Source organism: Psittacula echo, assembly GCF_963264785.1.
Source record: "Psittacula echo genome assembly, chromosome: 1".
Lineage (NCBI taxonomy): Eukaryota > Metazoa > Chordata > Aves > Psittaciformes > Psittacidae > Psittacula > Psittacula echo.
In genome coordinates, this window is record NC_137735.1 from 86320750 (window position 1) to 86341307 (window position 20558).

General features: G+C 57.1%; 1 protein-coding gene across 1 annotated transcript; it reads left to right on the top strand.

Annotated features, from left to right (window-relative positions):
* Positions 1 to 6465: 6465 nt before the first annotated feature.
* On the top strand, positions 6466 to 12063 carry TNFRSF13C (TNF receptor superfamily member 13C; the record flags this gene model as incomplete). The annotated part of the gene is made up of 4 exons (XM_080639615.1): positions 6466 to 6565; positions 9254 to 9391; positions 10063 to 10299; positions 11756 to 12063. 4 exons carry the CDS (start codon positions 6466 to 6468, stop codon positions 12061 to 12063), a joined length of 783 nt encoding a protein of 260 aa, XP_080495741.1.
* Positions 12064 to 20558: the final 8495 nt, after the last annotated feature.

Here is a 20558-nt window from a genome sequence, read left to right on the forward strand (position 1 = left end):
GAGCAAGAGAGAGGTTGGGCTGAGCGGACTCGGGAGTGATGTGACTCGCTCTGACTCCTTGGCAGCTGAGCAGCGCGGGCTCCCAGCCCGTGCTGGGACGCGTTTCCCTGGCCACAAGCCCCTTCTGCAGGAGCTGACACGTGCCACCATGCTGACCCCCCTCGAGCTCACCGCACGGGGTGGTGGTTTGAGAGGGGCCAGGAAAGGCTCTGTGCCTGTCCCCTGCCCCACTGCCTCCTCCGCCGAGGGCAGCCAGTGGGGTGTGGAAGAGACGTGTTCTACACAGGCGCAGGTGCGGCTGCGGGCAGCGTGCGAGGGCCCCGTGGGCCCCTGTGTGTCACGGGAGGGAGCACCGAGATGGGGTGAGGGCAGAACAGAGAGAGGCCACCTCCCCATGGGGAACCTGCTCTGCCCTCTGGGTCCAGCAAGCTGAAGCAGCCATGCTGGAGAGCGGTCCTTGTGCAGGAGCCAGGCACAGCTACGCCGACCTAAAAAGCCCGGCTAGCATTAAACACGCTAAGGAGGCTTTCCCGGCTTTCCTTCCCTGTCTTCCCATGGAAGCTCTCGAGTCCCACTGTGTGCCCACACTGCAGTGACGGGGCGATGGTGGCATGCTGTGGCTGGGCCTGCCTTCCTCCTGCCAAGCTGGCCAAGTCACCACAGCACTCGGCTGGAGAAACACCATGGGTGTTTGCTGAGGGTTGGCAGTCCTTGAGGCACTATCACTGTGTGCGCTGGTCAGCTCAAAGCTCTCCTGAACCTCTGTGCTGGCTGCTGTTGCAGGTTGGATGGCAGCACGGGCACTGCCCCAGTGTGACGTTCTAGTGTGACTGCTGTTTCCTGTTCCTGCTCTTCCAGAGATGACAGCTATGAAGCCAGGGTTGCGTTTGGCTCAGCTCAGTATCTAACAACCTGCGGCTCGTGCTGCAGTGGAGCACCTCTCTTCAAAGCAATGTGCCAACGTCAACTAATTAATCCTCATTCTGCCATGGGACTGAGGGGTGACTCAGTGCCTCGTGCTGTTGCTCCAAGCAGCAGAGGATCAAAGGCACTGGAGCTGGGGAAGCCTTGGGGTAAAGGAGTGTTGCTGGTACCTGTAAAGGCTCAGTCTTGCGCACTTGTCTCCAGGGCTCCTTTTTAGCCATGCAGAGGGCTGAAAGCTCTCCTGCCTTAGATGGGCCTGACCTACCCTCTCCTTGCTCTGCAGGGCATGTGCTTACTACCCACTTGTTCCCTTTTGATCTTTTCTTTGGTTACAACCCAACTTGGCCATCCTGAGCAATTCTCCCTCATTGTCTCTCCTTCACACCTCCCTGCCATCCCCTTGTGTGTGTCCGGGTGACAGGCAGGGGCAGGGAGGCTTAGGCAGTGTATAAACAGAGCTGTGGTGGTGGTGAACATCTCCTGTGGGCTCTGTGACCCCCTTCGAGCCGCACACCAGGCTGTGCTGGCATGGCAGGCCCGAAGGAGTGCAAACAAACCCAGCTCCTGGCCTTGGGCTGCCCTGGCATCCACTGTGCTGCCGTGTGAGCTGCTTCTGGGGAAGGGAAAGAGAAAGGGGAGCTGCTCGTGCGCAGATGTTGCATAATACCGACCTAGCTCGAACACATGTTTGTGGGCTGGGAAGTCTGTGCCCGGCCCGTAGGGAAGAGAAAACCTCTCCAGGGCACGGGTTGCTGCACCATGTCCTCTGCTCCGTGTTACAGGAGATGAAACGTGAAGCGTGTGCTTTCTCCGAAGCCTGGCTCTTCCGTCTTGCCCTGGTTGCACGTGGAGCATCACCTGCACAAGTCCCCTCTGTGTGTGCGAGCCGTGGTTTGGCTGAGCTCAGCCACTGCATGGGACTAATACGTAGTGATGGTGTCCTATAAATTATATAGTCGGTATGTTCGCCATCTGCTCTGCACTGAAAGCTGAGTGTGATTGAGACCTTCCCTCCTTCCCAAAGCTTGGCTCTCTTGCCAAGCTTGAAATGTGTGCGGATCTCCCTTAAGTGGTTCTGATTGAATCAGGTAAAGAGGGAATTTTTTTAACAATCTGCAGTGTTCCCTGCACCCGAAGTGAGAGCTGAAGCATAGGCCAGCATCCTATTACGAGGGTGTGAGTAAAAAGTGAGTCTGATTTAATGCTGATTAGGTTCTAAAGGGAGCAAATCTTGATTGCAGTGGTCGTATCAAAGAATCAAAATAGTAATGCAAAAAGTAAAGGAAACCCCAGAGTGATTCATATGAGAAGGGGAAATAAAGACAGTCATGGAGGAAGAAGGAGTTTGAAGGGGGCTGAATTACTCTGCTGCCCAAAAGCAGAGGGGATTTGAATCAGATTATCCTCATTAGATGTCTCTTTAAAGCATCATCAAGTCAAATGAATGGTCCAGGGTAGAGCTTGCAGACATGGTGGCTGTGATTATCGGCAGGGATTTACAGTCCTAGTTATCTAGCCTAGAGACAAGATTATTACAGGGTACAAAGCTGTATCTGCCCCCAGATTCTGATGTGATTTTAGGTTGGGTGATGGGAGATGCTATGTCGCTGCACAGTCCCTTGGAAGCCTGCCTGCATCTGCTGGTGGCCAGCCGTGTGCAGTGAGGTGGTGCAGCATGGAAGTGGAAGGCAAGCGTGAGCCAGGGAGCTGTGCTGGCAGGAGATGTTCCCTAAGGGCAGATGGGCAGCCTTCCCCACGGACTGTGGTGGAAGACAGGACCTCCCCTGTGGGTGCTCTCCCTGGGATGGGAAATGGAGAAAGGGATCTCAGAGTGGGGACGATGTCGGCTTGCCTTGACAGTGCCATTCTACCCTCTACCTCAGTATTTCCCTTCCTGTGCCAGTGCAACTCATCACCCTTTCATCCAGAGCCTTTGAAGTCCCAGAGGCTCATAAGTGTGTCCAGAGGCAGCCCTTGCAAGCTGCGGGGAGGATCATCCTTTGAAAGGGAACAGACAGCCTTTGCTCACAGGTCACTGGGAAGCCAGGGTGGTGGTGGGGTGAGTACAGCCCAAGGCTGCTGGCTGACCCACCTCTCCAGCCCTGCTTCTACAGCAGCCCCTCATCCTCCTGTTTTCCACCCCATGCATTGCTCCCCTCTTGCTTCTCTGGGCTTTGGCAGGACGGCGGAGGCATCAAGCCCAGATGCTGGCCAGGAGAGCAGGGGCACGGGCCAAATCTGCCTTTCAGCTTTCTCCTACATCGCATCCTTAACGTGGCCATGGAGATTCATTACATTATTTTGAGCTGAATTATCCCTCTGGCCTTTTTACACCAGGCCAGTGCGTGAAGGTCATTGAGAAGCCATAGAACGGTGCAGGTACTGGCAAGTGTGGCGATGCCACTGGAGGCTGATGAGGCACAGCCCTGTGCTTTTCTGGAGAGGGAGGAGAGGGGAAGCTGTCAGACAGACCCTCACAGCCAACAGCGCGGTGGTGACGAGCTCACTGCCAGAGGCAGCCAACCGGCCGCGGGGCCCGCTTTGGCTCAGCGGAGACGTGCTTCCTCGCTTCTCATCCCGGATCGGGGCTTCGCTCATGTCCAGACACGTGCTGCTCGTTCCTCCTGCAGCGCTGCAGTGCTTCTCAGTGCTGCAGGGCTGACACCAGCTTGAGTTTGGCATCTGATCATTCAAGCAGCCTACAGTCACAATCCCTGTACTCCTCCTGCTCAGCCACTCATGCGGCATCATCCGGTGACACTCAGAGAAGACTGAGCTCCCCGGTGGTGGGGCTGAGGGAGGCCAGACTTGGATCTGCCACCCTGGCCTGTGTCTGGGGTAATGGGAGCTGCAGGGTGGCCCCAGGGGCCTGTCTCTGGAGCAGTGGTTAGTAGTAGAAACAACACAGGCTCCTGTTCCCTTACTCCTACTTAAGCTGTTGCAATCTGCAGGTGCCACAGGAGTTCTCGTTTTTTTTCCCTGTCCCCTGCTTGGGCTGTGCTTAAATTATCCAGGCACACTGCTGGTTTTAAGCATCCCTGTTAGGATGGCTCCTATGGCCAGTGCTGAGGAGCATGGCTGTGCTGGGGCTGGGCTGCAAGTGCATGGGGGCCGGTGGGGTGTCATTTCTGCGTGGGGAAGGTGGGTGGTTGTACAGCAGGAAGCAGAGTGAGTTGCAAGAAATCAGTGCAATCAGGAAAAACATCGTTTCTTCTGCACTGGGATGGCTTGCAAGCACCTTTGTGTTCTCTCGGGTTGCCTTCTTGTTCAAATGAATTCATCAAAACACTCTCGTGTGTGCATTGGAGCCGCAGCTCTCCTGCAAGCAGTTCATTATAATAAAGAGCTATGCAAAATGCAGTTGGGGCTGGTGAGTTTAGGTTTGACTTCCAGGCTGACTGAAGCGGCTCCCTGTGCCTGACTGCTGGAGCGAGCTGCAGAGGGTGGGGGCTCCAAGGGATGCAGCCCCTTACACTCAGCAGGCTTTGATTTTGGCTCTGGGGCCATCTGTTGGAGATTCCTGCCCTGAGAGACCACAGTGGGGCTGTGCTGCGGGTGCTGGGGAGGTTTCTGCCCCAGCGTGCACATGCCTGAACCCACCTGCTCAGAGGTTTGTGGTGTGGCAGCACATCGCCCTCAGCCACTGGTTTCTCTTTCGGTGATGGAGGTGCTGCCTGGCCCTGCTGAGCACATGGAGGCTTCCTACGACATACAAAGCTGTGGAACACTTGGCCTTCTCCCAGTCACCCAAGGGGGACAGGGTGAGCTCCCACCCATCCTCAGCATAGGGATGGGGGCAGCATCCCTGATGCGGGCACAGAAGTCAGAGGGCTTTAGTCACCATTTGCTTGCAGGGACGTCCAGGCAGAAGAGCTGGACTAGGCTAAAGGTGTGTCACTCATGACACAGGGGGCTGTGGGAGCCCAGGCAGTGTGTGGGGACCCGAGCCTTGTGACAGAGCCCCACTGCGCTCTGTGGAGTGGCAAGAGCAGCCAGCACATTGGCTGGAAGCACCCCTCGCTCCTCACCATCGCCTCGTCCTCACAGGGGAGGTCAAGGGCTCAGCTACCCCAGGGCTGGAGGGGTGTTTCCTCATGTTGTCCACGGTGCTGTGTCCCTCCTGAGCTCTCTAGGGGAGGGAGCAGGAATGGGCAGAGGGAACTTGAGCCCAGGCAGCACTGGCCCACCACTTTGTAACCGTGGAGGAGTCTTCAAAGGGCAGCCCACTGTAGAAGCCTAATGTGGGTGCTCAGCATCACCTGTGGAGGGGTCCAAGTCTCTTTGAAGAAGAGCCAAGGACACCTGCTCATTATTCCTTACCCTCATGGAGAAGAACAGGTCCAGGGACATGTAAACAGGGAGGGAGAAGCTGAACGACCTTCAGAGCTGGTGCTGCCAAGGTGCTGCCCCGTGCCAAACTCCCACACACGTGCCTGAGCAGTGCCACAAAACACCGTGGCAAGAAGCAGAGCACCTGCAGAGGGGTCTGAGTTTTGGGGTCACCGTGAATCTCTTAAGACCCTTGGGTTTCCCCATATTATTCATAAAACCTTCTCAGACTTTGCCCCTAAGCCCAGCTGGCTTAGAGAAGGCAGAGCAAAGCAGGACTAGGCCATGCAAGGGATCCCGAAGAGGATCTGGTTTGTACTGGAGCCCTGTGAAACCAGCCCCTGAGAGCCACAGTGGGGTCTCTTGGGAGGAGATGCTTCCCACCAGCCAGCACAGGGGTGCTGGAAAGGGGATTGCAGGGGAGGTGCCAAATGTGCTTTGGGGGCTGGCTCCAGCCAAAGCCTTCCAGGGGCACCATCTGGACGTGGTGCAGACTTCGGTCATTCCCGGAGTGTTGGGCGCATCCTGCCAGAGGCTTGTCCCAGAGTGACTGCGTCTGCTCGACAAACACCTTGCAGCTTCTGCGATCAACAAGCCTTTGGGTTTCCGGTGCACACGAGCACAAGGTGAACTTTCGGTGGGTATTTTCTGCTGCGGGCGGCTCTGCAGGCATGTGCGTGAGTCACTTCACCCACCCCGACACCAGGGGAACCGCTCACACCGGTCCGGTCACTCGTGTGCACAGGCACTCTCAGAACGCCACTGTCCCTCCACGCTCCTGGGTCGCTGCCCCGTTCACCGTGGGTATCCCAGCAGCCGGCCTTGGCCCAAGCCAGCCCTCCCAGTGCAGGGCTGGAGCACACGGCACTGGGGATCCAGCCCTCCGACTCCAGGGTTAAGATGCAATTTTAAACAGCTTGTTTGATATCTCCGCTGGTTTATTTGTTTAATAAAGGCACTTGGTTAGCCAGAGTCCCAGGCTCCAGGGGCTTTCATTTCACTGCAGAGGAGATAAGAAACACGCATTTCCTTATCCAGTGAGTCATTTTTTCTGCTCTTTAATTATGCATTTGTGCTATTACCAAGTGTATTCAGCTCTGAGGTGCAAACAGTTCAAACTACTCATCAAGCTTTAACTTTTGCTGCTCCAAAACCAACCAACCGCTGCTTCGAAGGGCAGGGGAGGCAAAGATGAGGGAGATGAAGACCGGGATGGCTGATGCCTGGAGCCAGCCGGGCAGCATGGGCCGCGCTCATGAGCACACACACGTGCAAGTGCTGCTGGGGAAGTCAGTGGTGATTTTCTCCATGAGTAAGCGTTATCATGTGTGAATTCAAACATCATTTTCTTGGCCCGGGAGGAGGCAGCTGGGACAGAAACGGAACATGGAAGAGCTGCAGAGGAGGATGAAGAGGGCTCATGAAGAGCAGGGGAATAGGTAAGGTCGACTGCGGCAATGGGAATGCAACATGCTTCTATGTAACAGGAGCTGGGATCACTTTATTTGCAGGAGAACGTCTCGGCTGCTGTCTCAGGCTCCCCGCCATGCATTTGCAGCTTCAAATTTTCACTCCAGGTACCGAAATGGGAGCCATCAGCTCCTGAGCATTACTGTAAACTTCACCCTCCACGTCAAAAGCAATACGTCTGGGCTTTCCCCAGTGTACGTATTTGACTGGAGGGGTCACAGGGTTAGTCCTGGCAGATGCCAGGACCCATTTACCCCCACTGTGCGTTAAGCCGAGAGGAGAGGGAGAGGGGCAGGGTGGCAGTGCTACAGCAGGGCCCATGGGTAGAGGGGCTGGGGGTGTCACCGAAAGACAACTGATGCAGGAAAAGCACAGCAGGGGAATTTCAAGGAGAGGGCAAGAGAAAAGGAGACCAGCAGATGGAAACACCCCAGGGCAAGAGGAACACCAAAGCCTTTGGAGCAGGGAGGCATTTCAGGGGCAGCAATCCTTACAGAGCACTTACAGAGCTGTTTTGTGGGGTCCTCTGCCACAGTGCATGGCTCCAGCCCCACCAGCCCACAATACAAGATGTTTTCTGCTCCCTAGTCCCTTCCCTTACACTTCTGTCAGCTGCCTGCTGGGGACAGCGGGGGCTCTGGGTACCCTCTCCTGCCGGGGGATCTCCACTGTGGAGCTCAGATGTGGACTGGAGCAAGCCTTGGCTTTCCTTTTTCTCCCTGCTGAGGGTCATGGCACCGCATCACCACTTTCCATCGCCCTGGAGCTGCTCCGGATGCTCCCTGCTGCTGGACGCACGGCCTGCCAGCTCCCATGCCTGCACCTTGGTGTGTGGGGATGTGCTGAGAGAGGGAAATGCTTGGAGTTCTCCTGCTCACCTAGAGGGGAGTTATTGTGATTATGATGGAGGGGCAGTAACTGAGTTAGAGGTGCAGGAATGGCAGCCGGGTCTCACAGCTCCTCAGTGGAGCCTGCAGCTCCCTGGGCTTGGCACAGCCATCCCCACCAGCATGCTGCTTGGGCAGGGTGCTGCCTGGCAGCCAGGCGAAGGGCTGAATGGCTGGGCATGCAGCTGTAAAGGGAAGTGAAATCAAGGCAGGCGTGGAACTGGTGGGCAGTGACCAGTTTTGGTCAGCACTTTCACTCGCCCAGAGCCCCGTGGTGCCGGGTGGGAAGGGCTGAGGCGGTGACGGGGCCACTTGGGTACTCCTTGCTTGGAGCTTCACGGGTGGCGTGTGGAGGCTGTAGGCTCAGCTTGGCCAAAAGCCATTGGAGAGGAGAAGGCACATCCAGGGAGCAAGGCCTCTGGCCTGCCTCAGAGGAGCTTGGCTGCCCAGTACTCTGCCATCTTGAGCCAGAGCATCCTCCAGCTTTCCTCCTTCTCCCATCCCAGCCTTGGTCCAGGGCACCAAGTGGCAGAGACCTCACTAGAAAGAGCTTGGAGGCTGTAGCTGCTGCAAGGATGGGACTCCAGCAGTAAAGCCCTGTTAGGGCTCTTGTGGCCAGGGCAGGTCTCCTGCTGCCTCCTTCAGCTGAGAGCAATCCAGCAACTGTGGCTGGTCCCTTTCTTTCCTATGGGATGAAAAAAACCAGAACATGACTGTTGTTTGGTAGGGTTGGAGAAGAGTCACCTAACAGCACTGAAACCCATCACTTATCCATTTCAGATCTCAAGCATCAGGCTTCGATGTGCAAGTACTGGCGGCAGGATGTTTCTCCTCCTGATCAGGAACATCTAAGACCATTAAGAGTTTATTTAGTCCCTTCAAAGGGGTATGGAGACCAGACTGGCTTGGTATGACTTACTTTGCCCACACACTGGGCAGCTGCTGAGCAGAGCCAGATCCGAACCCTGGCAAATAAGAGATGGTGCCAAGAGCTGGGAGGATCCTTGCCACACATCTAGGTCTGGGATGGAGACAATGGAAAGAGCAAAGTGATGGAGAGCATCATCATTAATAGGATGGAGAACACACACCAGTTAGCCTGCCTGTGCAGCAATCACTAACAAGCCACATCCTGGGGGCAGTGGAAGCTTTTAAAGGGGAAACCTCTGTGCCCCTGCACTCTTCTCCTGGGGTCCTTCTCTGCATTTTCCATCCAAGCTGGATCCCTGCGATGAGGTCTTGTAAAAGTACAGGCACAGGAAAGCCTCCTGTAGCACGGGGGGATGCCAGGGAGGCTTGGGTCACGCTGGGGGACATGCCCTGGATGGAGGTAACATGGGCGGGATGGGGAGGTGACACCACTGGGCTGGGGTGCTGCGTGATTGGGAATGCCAGGGGCTGTGTGGATTTTGGAGGCATAGTGTGGAGGAGAGGAGCAGGTTGAGGGCAGTTGCGCAGGCAGGGATAGGGCTTGAGCCCTCACCCTCCTCCTCCCCAGTGTAGATCCGCCCCATGGCAAGCGCAGCGATCACGAGCCCCAAGGGAATCAGCAAAGCTTGACAGACTGTATCTCCCTCTGCCACGGGCCCCGGGGCGCTGCGATTTCACACTCGGGCGGCCCCTCGGCCGACACGCCATATGAGAGCCGGGCTCCCGCTCCCGCTCCGCCATGTCCTCCTCAGGAAAAGCCGTCTCTGCCTCCTCCTGCCTCTCCTCCCAGTGCTTTGACCTCCTGACCAAGTCCTGTGTCAAGTGCTCTGACCTCTTCAAGGAAAACACAAGTAAGGGGGCAAGGGCGGATGGGGGCTGAGCTCCCCAGGGCTTGCTGGAGATGGCCCAAGAGGGCTGGGGGCACCCTGGGGTGGGCAGGTGAAGGGAACCTTGTCCTGCAGATGACAATGGAGGGGGTGATGAGGGATGGAGCGCTGCCTTCACCTGGAGGGGAAGGAGGAGGAGAGAGGAAGAGGGCAGCCTGTTCCAGTGAGGGGAATGCAGTGCAGGGAGAAGAGTGATCCAGCCCAATGCGGGGGTCACAGCATGCCACAGGGGTGACCATGGGAAGAGCAGGATGTCCTCGTCTCCCACCAGCCAGCGGATGGGATGAGGGTCACAGTTTCACAGTATCACAGTATCACAGTATGTTAGAGATTGGAAGGGACCTCAAAAGATCATCTAGTCCAATCCCCCTGCCAGAGCAGGAACACCTAGATAAGGTTACATAGGAATGTGTCCAGGCGGGTTTTGAATGTCTCCAGAGAAGGAGACTCCACAGCCCCCCTGGGCAGCCTGTTCCAGTGTTCTGTCACCCTCACTGAGAAGAAGTTTCTTCTCAAACAGTATCCCGTCAGGCAGGGGGACAGTTCATTGAGGGTGATCAGTGCTGAAGGGCCACTCTCCTTCCAGCCACTGCAGACGGGTGGGTAATGCTGCTGCCCTCCTGCCCTCACCCCAGCTCTGCCCTCCCTGACACTGCTGGCATCTCTCCCCACAGCAGCGCCTGCCAGTGCAGTGCCCGCCTCGGCCCTGGAGCCCACCCACCCCTCAATGGACCTGCCCAGCACCCTCCTCATCTTCGGGGTCCCAGCAGCAGTGGTGTTCGTCCTGGTCCTGGCCACCCTTTTGGGCTTCCTGGTCCGCAAGCTGGGGAAGTGGAGGAGAAAGACGAAGGCGGCGGACAAGGAGGCCCAAGGTAGGGGACCTCTTGCTCTCTCTGTCACAGCACCCTGAGGACCCCAGGGCAGATGGAGTTACCTGTCACTGGCTCCCCTGAGGCACATCCCTGTTGAGGCTGGCTTCTCCACCTTGACACAGGCTCCACGGACACCCTGGAGCATTCCAGGGCAGCTGAGCTGCCCCCGAGCCATGGTATCCCACGTCCTCCCCTGAAACACATACCTGCACTTGGCTGCCAGTGCAACCCTGCTGAAACACCTCTCCTTTTGCTGGGTGCATAAAGCACCTTCTGGCACCATCCCCTCTTCACGGGCTGCCCATACAGAGCACTGGTGAGGAGCCTCTCTCCCAGTAGCTGCGAGATGGCCATGGATCGATCATGGACCATGGGGACAGTGGTGAACATCTCCACAGGGAGCCTCTCCCCATGGCGCTGTGACTGGGGGTCCTGTGTTGATCACGCAGCTTGCCATTCCTGCTTGGGATGCCCAGTGCCCTCCAGCACACACACGAGAGACCCCGACCAGGTCAGGGCCAGTCCCATTGGCAGGGCACTGAAGCACAGCACAGGGCTGTCCTCAGCGGCATCAAAAATAGGGTTGGGGCTGAGAGTATTTCAATACCCCCACTTTACTGGTGGTGTATTTTCGGGGTGGGGGGAGGCCACAGTGCCCCATGATGGGGCATCAGCCGGGGGCTGGGTGGCTGTTTCTTCCCCCCCAGAACTCCTGCACCAGAGGGGCTCAACGCTGGCCACTCTTCTCAGCAATGATCTTGCCTGGCATCCCTCCTCCCTGTCCCTGGGCAAAGGAAATGGTTCCTCGTTGCCCCCATGCCACCCATGGCTCTGGCTGGGTGACTCAGGCTTTTGGGGACATTACCCAGGGCTTTTCTGCTAAACCAAGTGTGTCTGTGACCGCTTGTGATGAGCACACCTAGGGAAAACACCAATAGCGAAAGAGGAGGGAGAAATCCAGCAGCAGGAGAGGAGCGCATCAGAGGCATCCCTCGGCTATGCCCTGCTGTGTGCCTTGGTCCCTACGTCCCCTGTCCCGTACGCAGCCAGCCACCCCTGCAGCACAGGGTGCATGGAAAGCCGCAGGAGCTCGGGGCCGGCAGCACGCGCCTGCGTTTGAAGGGTGTAAACAAGTCTATTTTTAAGTGGGAGGTGGCTGGGGAGGGCAAGCCGCCATGGGCCGGGCTGCCTGCACCGGCAGGGCTTAGCGACAGGGCTCCAAGTGCAAGTTTCTGCCTTCCCCTATTGCTTTCTAGGTGGGGGGGAAACACCTCCTTATAACACCAGTTGTAAGCAGGAGCATCTCTGCAGCAGGAGAGGTGCGATAGGGACCTTGCGCACTCCTCCTGCTCCAGCACCATCTTCCCCACCACTTGTCCCCATAAGACCCTCTTCCTTTGACCTGCCTCGTCCCACTTTGTAAGCCCCGTAACCCTCTTTTCTTGCTCCGTCCCAGCAAACATGGAAGCCACCAGCCCCCTGCCCATCCCAGGCTGTCAGGACCCTACCGTGACGGAGGGAGATGCCACCCTGGCCTCGGCCCCATGTCAGCATCTCAATGGAGGCCTGAAGATGCTGAGTCCACCTGGGAAAGCTGAGGCAAAGCGGAGGCCGTGCTGCCAGGGCGATGCCAATGGTGACATCATCCTGCTCTCCACCGTGTACCCCCGGCACGAGGAATGCAACCATGGCTTCCCACTGCCTGCCACGGAGCTGGGGGCCACAGCCCTGGTCACCACCAAAACCACTCAGAACTGTGCATGAGAGGAGAGAGCCTGAAGGCAGGGAGAATGAGGAAAAGCCTCGCATCTGTGTCTGCAGACCAGGTTTCACCTCGAGCAAGATGAGTATTATAACATGACTTCCCTTCTCCATTTTCCTGTTTGTGCCGAGTCCCAGGTTATACCTGTAAGTACTGGAGGAAGCCGAAATGGATCACGCCGAGTTATGCCAAATGCTGCCATGGCTATACCATTGGAAGGAGGCAGAGGAGGTGTGTCTGGTGAGGACAGAGCATGGCAGGGGCTGCTGTGCCATTTGTGAGGCTGCTGTTGTGGCAGGACAAATTTGCTGCTGGATGGGTTATTCCTGTGAACATGGGGCTGGGATAGCAGAAAGAGAGTGCGGAAAGGAAGATGGAGGGGAAAGCAGGGAGTTACACTGGGACCAAATCCCACACTGCTGCCATTAGCTCAATTTTTTGCCACTGATCTCAATAGGAGAAAGCTTGGGACCATATGGAGCAAGGCATACCCAGCGTCTACTCCATTCACAGTCCTGTTTCCCCTGTCTTCTGCAAGCTGTAATATCCAGATTTCTCGTCCCTCTGGGCACTCTCACTCAGTGGCAAGCTTCCACTTGCACTCATGGGAAACCCCTTTTCAGTTGGGGATGGGAAACAAGTCTGTCTTCCCAAGCAGGGAGCAAGGGAGGAAAGAGGGTAAAAAGCACCTGTCTGCTCCAACCTACAGTCACTGAGTTCAGGGAGGACGAGGGGCAGGCAGACTGCTGGTCTAGAAAAGCTCCATGAGCTTGTCACTACAGTCCCAGACAACCATCTTTCAGCTCACTGTGGTGCAGAAATACCACGTATCACTTGCGATGGACTCTTCCACGCCATGCAAAACCAGGCAGGGAGTGATGCGAGTGTAGGCAGAATGACTTTATTTGTGTGTCTCCAAAGCTTTGCCTGTGCGCCAAAGCTGGCCGGCGTTGCTGGTCCAAGGCATGGATGGATGGTCTTATTCACCTGCCCACAAGTGGCTTTATGTGCAGGAAGGGCTCTGCTGCGGAAAGGAACTTGTTAACATGGGAGTGCTGTTGTCACATAATAAGAGCAGCTGATCAGACCCAGGCCAGTGGTTTGGGTGAGAAGCCCTGGTGGCCCCAAAAGGGGTGATTGGGCAATTAGAAGTTATTTGCAAGGAGCACCATCTCAGTGGCAGCCCAGGTCTGCTTGCCCTTTGGTGAGGTGGCTTCCTCAGCCAGGTGGCCTTGGGGGCTGAGCAGAGCAAGGTGTGGGAGCACTGCCTCCAAGCACCAATGGGCCACCGAGGGCCACAGCTCATGGTAGGGTCATCCAGCAGCAGTGTACAGAGGGGATGTCCCTCTGATGATGGGAAGGTGACTGCCTGCCCAAGCCTGAGCTCTGCTGGGGCTGCAGGACCAGGCACTGCTGCTGAAGGGTGCCCGTCCCTCTTCACCCCCGGCACTGGAGCTGGACTCACAGGATCCATCCCAAAAGGTGAACCACAGGTCCCAGACCTGAAGTCGTCATCTGGGTGAGACTCTGCACGACCCAGGACAGGATGGGATGGGTCCTCATCTCAGTCTTGGGGCTGAAGACGGTGGAGCAACTCATCCACATGCCCAGTGACTGTCTCCTGGCTGTGGACCTGGGCAGGCTCCAGCACTCCCAGTTACCAGCAGCAGCCGTGCTGCCAGTTGCAGGAAGCTTATCCCTGCAGCACAAATTGGGCATCTCTTCATAACTATGCTCCACACCGGACCCCGTGAAGTGACTTTGAGCAACCTTTGCGCATCCGTGCAGTGGGGAAATGAGCAAAAGCTAGGTCGGGGGACATTTAGCACTGGAAGGACTGCCTGTGGAGGCAGAGCAGCCTGCTTCACTGGAGATGGTGGTGAGAGGAAAGTGAACCAAGGCTGTCAGGAGCATCTTCTGCTTCTCACCCGGTGGCTGTTGCAGATCAGCCCTGCAGGTGCACCACTCACTCTGACCAGCGTGGCCATTTGGAAAAGCAACTGCCATACAGTCCTGTCGGAAAAGCCCCTCTTTCTGCTCAGGTAAGGGCTTCTGCTCTCGTTTCTACTAGAACCCCAGCCAGGCGTCTCCTCTACGGGATGCCACCAGCATCTGCAGTTCGCAGAAGTGGCATTTTGATCCACATTGGATTCCTCAACCAGTGAATGCTTCTGGGATCCCCTCTCTTTTATGGCATGCAGGGTATCTTCCTCACATCCTGCCTGCCTGACTGCCGGTCATGGTGGGACATTGCTCCCTCCTGTCCAGCCCGCCTGGGCCTGGGATGGATTTGCAACCCGCTCTGTGCATGTGCCCCCATCCTTATGTACAGGGCAGGGGGATGTCTGCCTGCCTGCCTGCCTGATGCATGGAGAGCAGAGGGAACAGAGATGAAAATATGGTTGTAAAAATGAAAAAATAAAGTGATCCCATTGCCCATGTGTGCCCGGGGGTCTGTATGGGGTCTCCCTTCCCCAGGCTTCAGAGGTCTCCAGTATTGTGGGCCCGGAGGCGCAGCTGGAGAGGCTCCATCTGCACCAACTTCATGGCATGACCCCTGCATGATGAGGACCAGTTGAGCCTGGCCACCCCCGTCCTGCCACAGCCACCCCGGGAGCTCTTTGGGAGGATGAGGAGTGGGGCAACTGTGTTTACTGGGGGGTGTCGCCTGTCTTTGACTTTCCACAGCAGTTTCTCACTTCCCCCTGCGAGGCAGGATCTGTGCTTCCTCCCGCCCCACTGCCCGCCCCACTGCTGCGAAGGGCTGGTGAGACCAGGCTTCACTGGGTCACAGCAGCATGGGGTTTCGGGGAGAGCCAGGGGAAAGTCTGAGGAAACCCCTGGGCATGAGGAAGGAGCCAAGGCTGAAACCCTCCTTGATGCAAATCCACCTCAGGCATACCTCCAGCTGTTTCAACCTCCCTGCGATTGGAATCACAGGGGTATTTGAGCTCCTGCAAATTCCATCAATGATGCTGGTGGTAAAGGGTGGAAACCTTGGTGTCCTTAGGGATGGGCAGTGATTTCCATCCCTGGCCTTACAGGCAGGAGCCAACTGGCCAACGGAATGTGGTGGTACGAAGAGGTGAGGCACCAGGGTACCCATGGCCGAAGTCTTCTTCTGCAGCCACCAGTCATGTCTGCCAAATCCTCCTCAATCCCACCGGCTCCCCAGCTGCCAAAGTGCTCCTCTTTCCTCCACCTGCCTCCCTGACGGGGTTCTTCTGCTTCACTTTGTCCTCTCTCCTCCCCTTGCTGGTTCACCCACCAGTTTTAGTCTTCTACTGTTCACTCACAGGCCCAGCTACTCCAGCCCAGAGCAGACCCCACCGACCCAGCTCTACCCCTCCACAGGCTTCCTGTGGGTGCTGGACTTCGGCAGCAGACAGGGTATGATGGGCATCATTTTATGGCATGCATGAAGCAATACTCCGATGGCCAACGTTAAACAGGGACCTCTCCTCTCTGGGCGCAGTCTTCAATCACCCCACTTGCTGCAAGAAGATGGGGCTGCATGGCCACCCTATCACCCACCCCAGGGCACTGATCTCATCCAGCCTCACAGGAGCCTTCCCCACTTCCCAGTGTCGGCCATGGCAGAGGGACACTTGGGTGCAGTCCCCAGGTGACACCCATGGGAGGCCATGGGTGAAGGTGAGAGGCCATCAGGCCCAGGCTATCTGCCGTGAGATGGCACTGACACTGCACACCGGCTTGCATGGCTGCAGCACCCCAGAGGACCAGCATGGGAGAGTGAATGCATAAATGCAGCAAGGTGAACCAGGGAGGTCAGGCAGGCTGTTGGCCAGCCCCACTTTGGCCAGGCAGAAGAGTGGCAGCTGGGCATGACTCTGTCTGGTCACGCAGCCCATCACCATGGCCTCTGGGCTGCCCAGGAGAAATGGTCCTCGGTGGCTGGACACCTATGGGCAAAGCAGGCACGGAGTGGTGGAACAACCATAGGCACAGTGGGATGCAGCGAGCTGCTGCTCCTTCCGTCACCAGCAGCTGGTGAGCAACTCTGCCGAGGAGGCAGAGCAGCCCATCGCCAGTGCTGTCAGGCCTCCCCCAGGACTCCCTGGGACCCCCAGCTGGCACTTCCCTTGCCCATCCCTCCCCACCAGCCTCTGCCAAAACAGAAACTCCCCTGCTCTCCACCAAGCTCCCAGCTGGAAAAGGCCCCGGGCTGGGGAGGAGAGGCCACCCGGCCCTCTGCATGAGGCTGCCGGGGGACCACAGCCTTCCTGATGCTGCTCATCAGCATCCCTCCCTAATTGCTACCCACTGCCTAATGACAGTAATTAGGGAGAGCGAAGCTGCCTGGGGACTGGAAGCGCTGATGGAGCTGGGGGAGCCAGATGGTGTTCGCACTTATAAGGAAAGATTGAGAAAAAAAAGGAAGGAAAGGAACAAACACACCACTCAGCTTTGATCAGCCTCCCCTTCCTTTGCTTAGTGTCAGGATCACTTTGGTCCATGGGCACGCCGAGGAGAGGCTGAAAGGTGGCACTTGCTGCCTTCTGCCTTCCCCTATCTCCAACCCAGGAGTTTTAGGGTGCCAGAGGAGCAATGGAAAGGTGCATGGGGCACAGTGTGGAGGGAGTTTCCTCACTGCCTTCATGGGCTCTCCCCCGGGGCTGCCCCTGTTCCTCCCCTCTTTGCTGGCTGTGCTCAGTGAGGCTTTCCCAGGGGGTAAGGAAGGGAAGCACAGCTAAAATCCACCTGAGGGGCTGCAGCGATCAGGCAGCAGCTTCCCTGGCAGAAAGGGCTGGCCAAGGGGCAGCCCCACACTTCCCACAGCATCATGAAGCAGGGACGCTGGCCCCAAAACCAGACCTAGGAGACCGAAGTGAACAGGGACCAAAATGCTCCCAGCTTCACCTCCTGCAGCCGAATCCCTCCAAACTTCTCACCAAGCCCCTTCCCCAAGCTCTGGGTCATGCCGCCTGCCTCCAGAGCTGCCTGCCAAGCTGTGGGTGCACCCAGGGCTATGTGGGATACGGGGGGGGTGTGAGGAAAACCCTCCTCCTGCCCCCAACCACTGCCCTGAATGCTCTCAGGGTGCCTGGACCATTGTCCCCCACTGCACCCCAGGGATGCAGGGACAGGGACGTGCCAGGCAGGGAGGATGCTCAGCCCCATGGAGGAGGATGCCCAGCCCTGTGCCTGGTGTCAGTCTGACCTTGCTCAGGGGATTCTCTGAGAGGAGGCCCAAAAGCAGGTGTAGGACAAGGCTGCACATCCGCTGGGCTTCAGCAGGTAGCTCCCCCCCTCCCCCAGCGAGTGGGGCCATTTAAACCCGCTGTTCTTGCCAGCCCCAGCCAGCGAGGGGGGTAGAGCTCTGCCGAGTGACACAAACCCCATCTGACGCCTGAAGTGATCGGCAGCGACAGGCAGATTGTGCGGGGAGAGCCTCTGTGCTCCTTCCGAGGCACTACTGTGACAGGGACCGACCCCCCCACCGCCAGGGACACCCCCAAGGCATGCAGGGCTCTCCCCTTGCAGGGGGCTGACCACCCCATCGTGCTGCTCCCGAAGGACTGTGGACATGGACATGGGATGTGGAAGACTCCCAGGAGTGAGGGTGCACTTTTGGAACCCCCCCCAGAAGGGATCAGTGGGACGGCGAGGTGGCTGGTGCCAGAGCACACAACACAGCCCTCCCTGCTACAAGACTCTTCCCCTCTTCCACCTGCTTTATGCTATTTCACCCGTTCCCCCACGCTTTCCAAGCATGGGGCTGTGGGGCTGGAGGGGGCAGAGGGAGAGGGGTCACCAGCAGCAGGGTGCTATGGAAGAGAGGCTCCGTGTCCTTCATCCTCAGCTCCGGTGTCGGCTGGCCTCGGCTCACTGGCTGCTGCTGGAGCTATTCTGAGCCTGGATCAATGGGCAAGTGCAGGGGTTTGGGTGACAGCCACAGGACGCGTGCTGGGAGGAGAGCTGCGGGCAGGGAAGAGCAGGTGGGATTTTTCAGGAGATTCCCCCTGCTTCCCCATCCCAACATGTTTCGGCGATGCAGATGTCTTTCTCGTTTCCTTCCCTGCAGGGGTTGCAGTCTGACTGGGTCCTGCTACCAGATGCTGCTTCCTGATTTGAGAGGCACCGGCATTTTGCGGAGCAGCGGAACTCCAGGATGAAGGCACCTGCAGCCAAAAGCTGTGGCTAAGACTGAGCTCAGGATGGCAATTTATAATAGGGGTTTATGGTGGGAGTGAAGTGCAAAAGAGCATCTTCTTCCTCCACTGCAAGTAATTGCCATTCTTATTCTCTGACGATAATAATGTTTTTGGTAAGGCTGTTAATTCCTGTGTGAAGTTAAGGTAATCTTAAAGTAGATGCCAGATCAATGGTGAAGGATGGGCGCAGGAGGGAAGGCTGCGGCTGGTCACCTTTGCTAGCCCCTCGTGGCCACCATCACCCTCTCCTGAGGGTGATCCTGGCTTGTTTGCAGTAGGAGATACTGAAAGCACTTCCCACTCAGAAGGAGAGGGAGCATTGTTGTGATGCGGAGCAATCCCATTGCAGAGGGGCAGAAACAGCTGGAGCAGTGGATTGGGATGGGGGGGAATGAGAGACCTATCATCCTCCTCTCCATATCCCCCTACAGAGCCCAGCCCCAGCCCCCAGGCCTGCCCGCTTCAATCCCCTCCTGCTAAATTCCCTTGTGTCGCTGCCCCCCCCACCCCCTTACCAGTGATATCAAAATGAAATCTATAAAGGCAGCTGGGGTGACACATTTCCCAGCACATTCCCGATAACGGTCTCCCTGCGTTTCTGGTTTTCCATTCAGTTCCTCAATTATTTATCTCTCTCCGCAAGGAAATGGGGACCCAAACTCAGGGAAGCAAACTTCGTGCCCTGTAGTGACCTGGGAGTTATTAAAAGAAAAATGATGAAAATTCCCCACTGAGTCATTTAAGATGTATTTAATCAGCTCTAACCACAGACACAAAGTTATGACTGGCTGCTTACTGCAGCATCAGCCGCGGAGGGACAGTGGCCAAATCTGGATCCCCCCACGGCATTTCCCAACAGGGATATTTGGGGGGAGTCCTGCTGGAGGAAGGTAAACCCTGAATGTCCTCATTTACAGTTTAGAGAGGTTGGGAGGTAAATATAACCTCTCCATAACCCACATACAGGTCTGGAGGAGGGGAAAGTGGGGATTCAGGGATGCAGGGGACATGAGAGGTTATAGACACTGTGACGGGATGCAGGGGCTTCAGGGGATACAGGCGGTGGAGGGTGATGTAAAGGGATGCAGGGGGATATGAGGAACACTGTAGGAGATGAGGAATGCAAGGCACATATGGGAATGCAGTGGAAGAAGGGGTGCAGGAGATGGAAGGGGCTGGAAGGATGCAGGGGATTGGGGGGATGCTCACATGCACGGACGCATTGTGCCAGGGGGCTGTGGAGAACCCTTTGCAGGTGCTGGGAGGACAGTGGGGTGTGTTCCAGGCCCGTCCCTCGGAGCCCTGCTGACCTGTCCCCAGCACTCCCCTGCTTACCTGAGCCCCATCCCAACCCTCATGCTGAATGGCCATGGGGCAGCAGTGGAAGGGACCCCTAAACACCACCTCCCCATGACAGTGGGTGTCTGCCACAACCAACAGGGCACTGACCCCATGCTCAGGAGAGCCTTCCTTGCCCCTGGGGTTGCTTTCTGTGGGAACCTCTCCCACCATGGCCAGGCCTTTCTGCTCCCCCACCACAGGGACCCGCTGGAGCACATCCTGTGTCCCTGCCCCTGGCCCAGACAGTAGCAGTGGCAATGCAGGAGGTGGGTAAAGGCTGTGCGAGGAGTGTGTGCAGCCCACTATGGGTGGGCTACAGCAGAGAGAAATTGGTGGGGGGGAGGGAAGCACTGGGCTGGCCTGGGAGGTGTTAAGAGCAGCTTATCTTTAGCTCATCCCTTGCTTTCAGCCCAAATCCAGAGCCACCTGCAGCTAGAATTCTCGCGTCTATATTGTGATGTACTTTGATCTCAGGCTTATGTGTGCTGAGGTGGGGGAAGTGTTGAAACCTGTTCTGCTTCAAGGGATGCTCTGATCCATCTTCCTCTCCCCACTGGCAGCATACACAAAGCCCAGAGTGGGTCCATGCAGACTCCCCACTGTCCCCCAACATCTCCAGCCTTTCCACCTCTGCAGTCCTCTGCCCAGGAGCCACCAGTCAGCGAATGCTCACTTGGGCAGCGCTTAACCCCTCGCTCTGGAGCCCCAGGAGCCAGGCAGAGCCAATAAGCTGCTGTCCTCGCATGCCGCCGGCATGCCGGGCTCCGCATCAGCTTGAACGCCGGGAAAAGCAAAGGGCATAATTTTAGGAGAAGCGTGTGAAATGTGTTGTGGCAGATCAGCGGAGGAGCTCTCCAGCAAAAGGAAAGCATTAACATTTGAGAAAGGTCCTTGCAACAAAGCAAGAAAATCCCAGCAGGCAAATCCAGATGTGGGGATGTACAAAGCATCTGGGATGCGGACAGGGATGGGACAGGTCC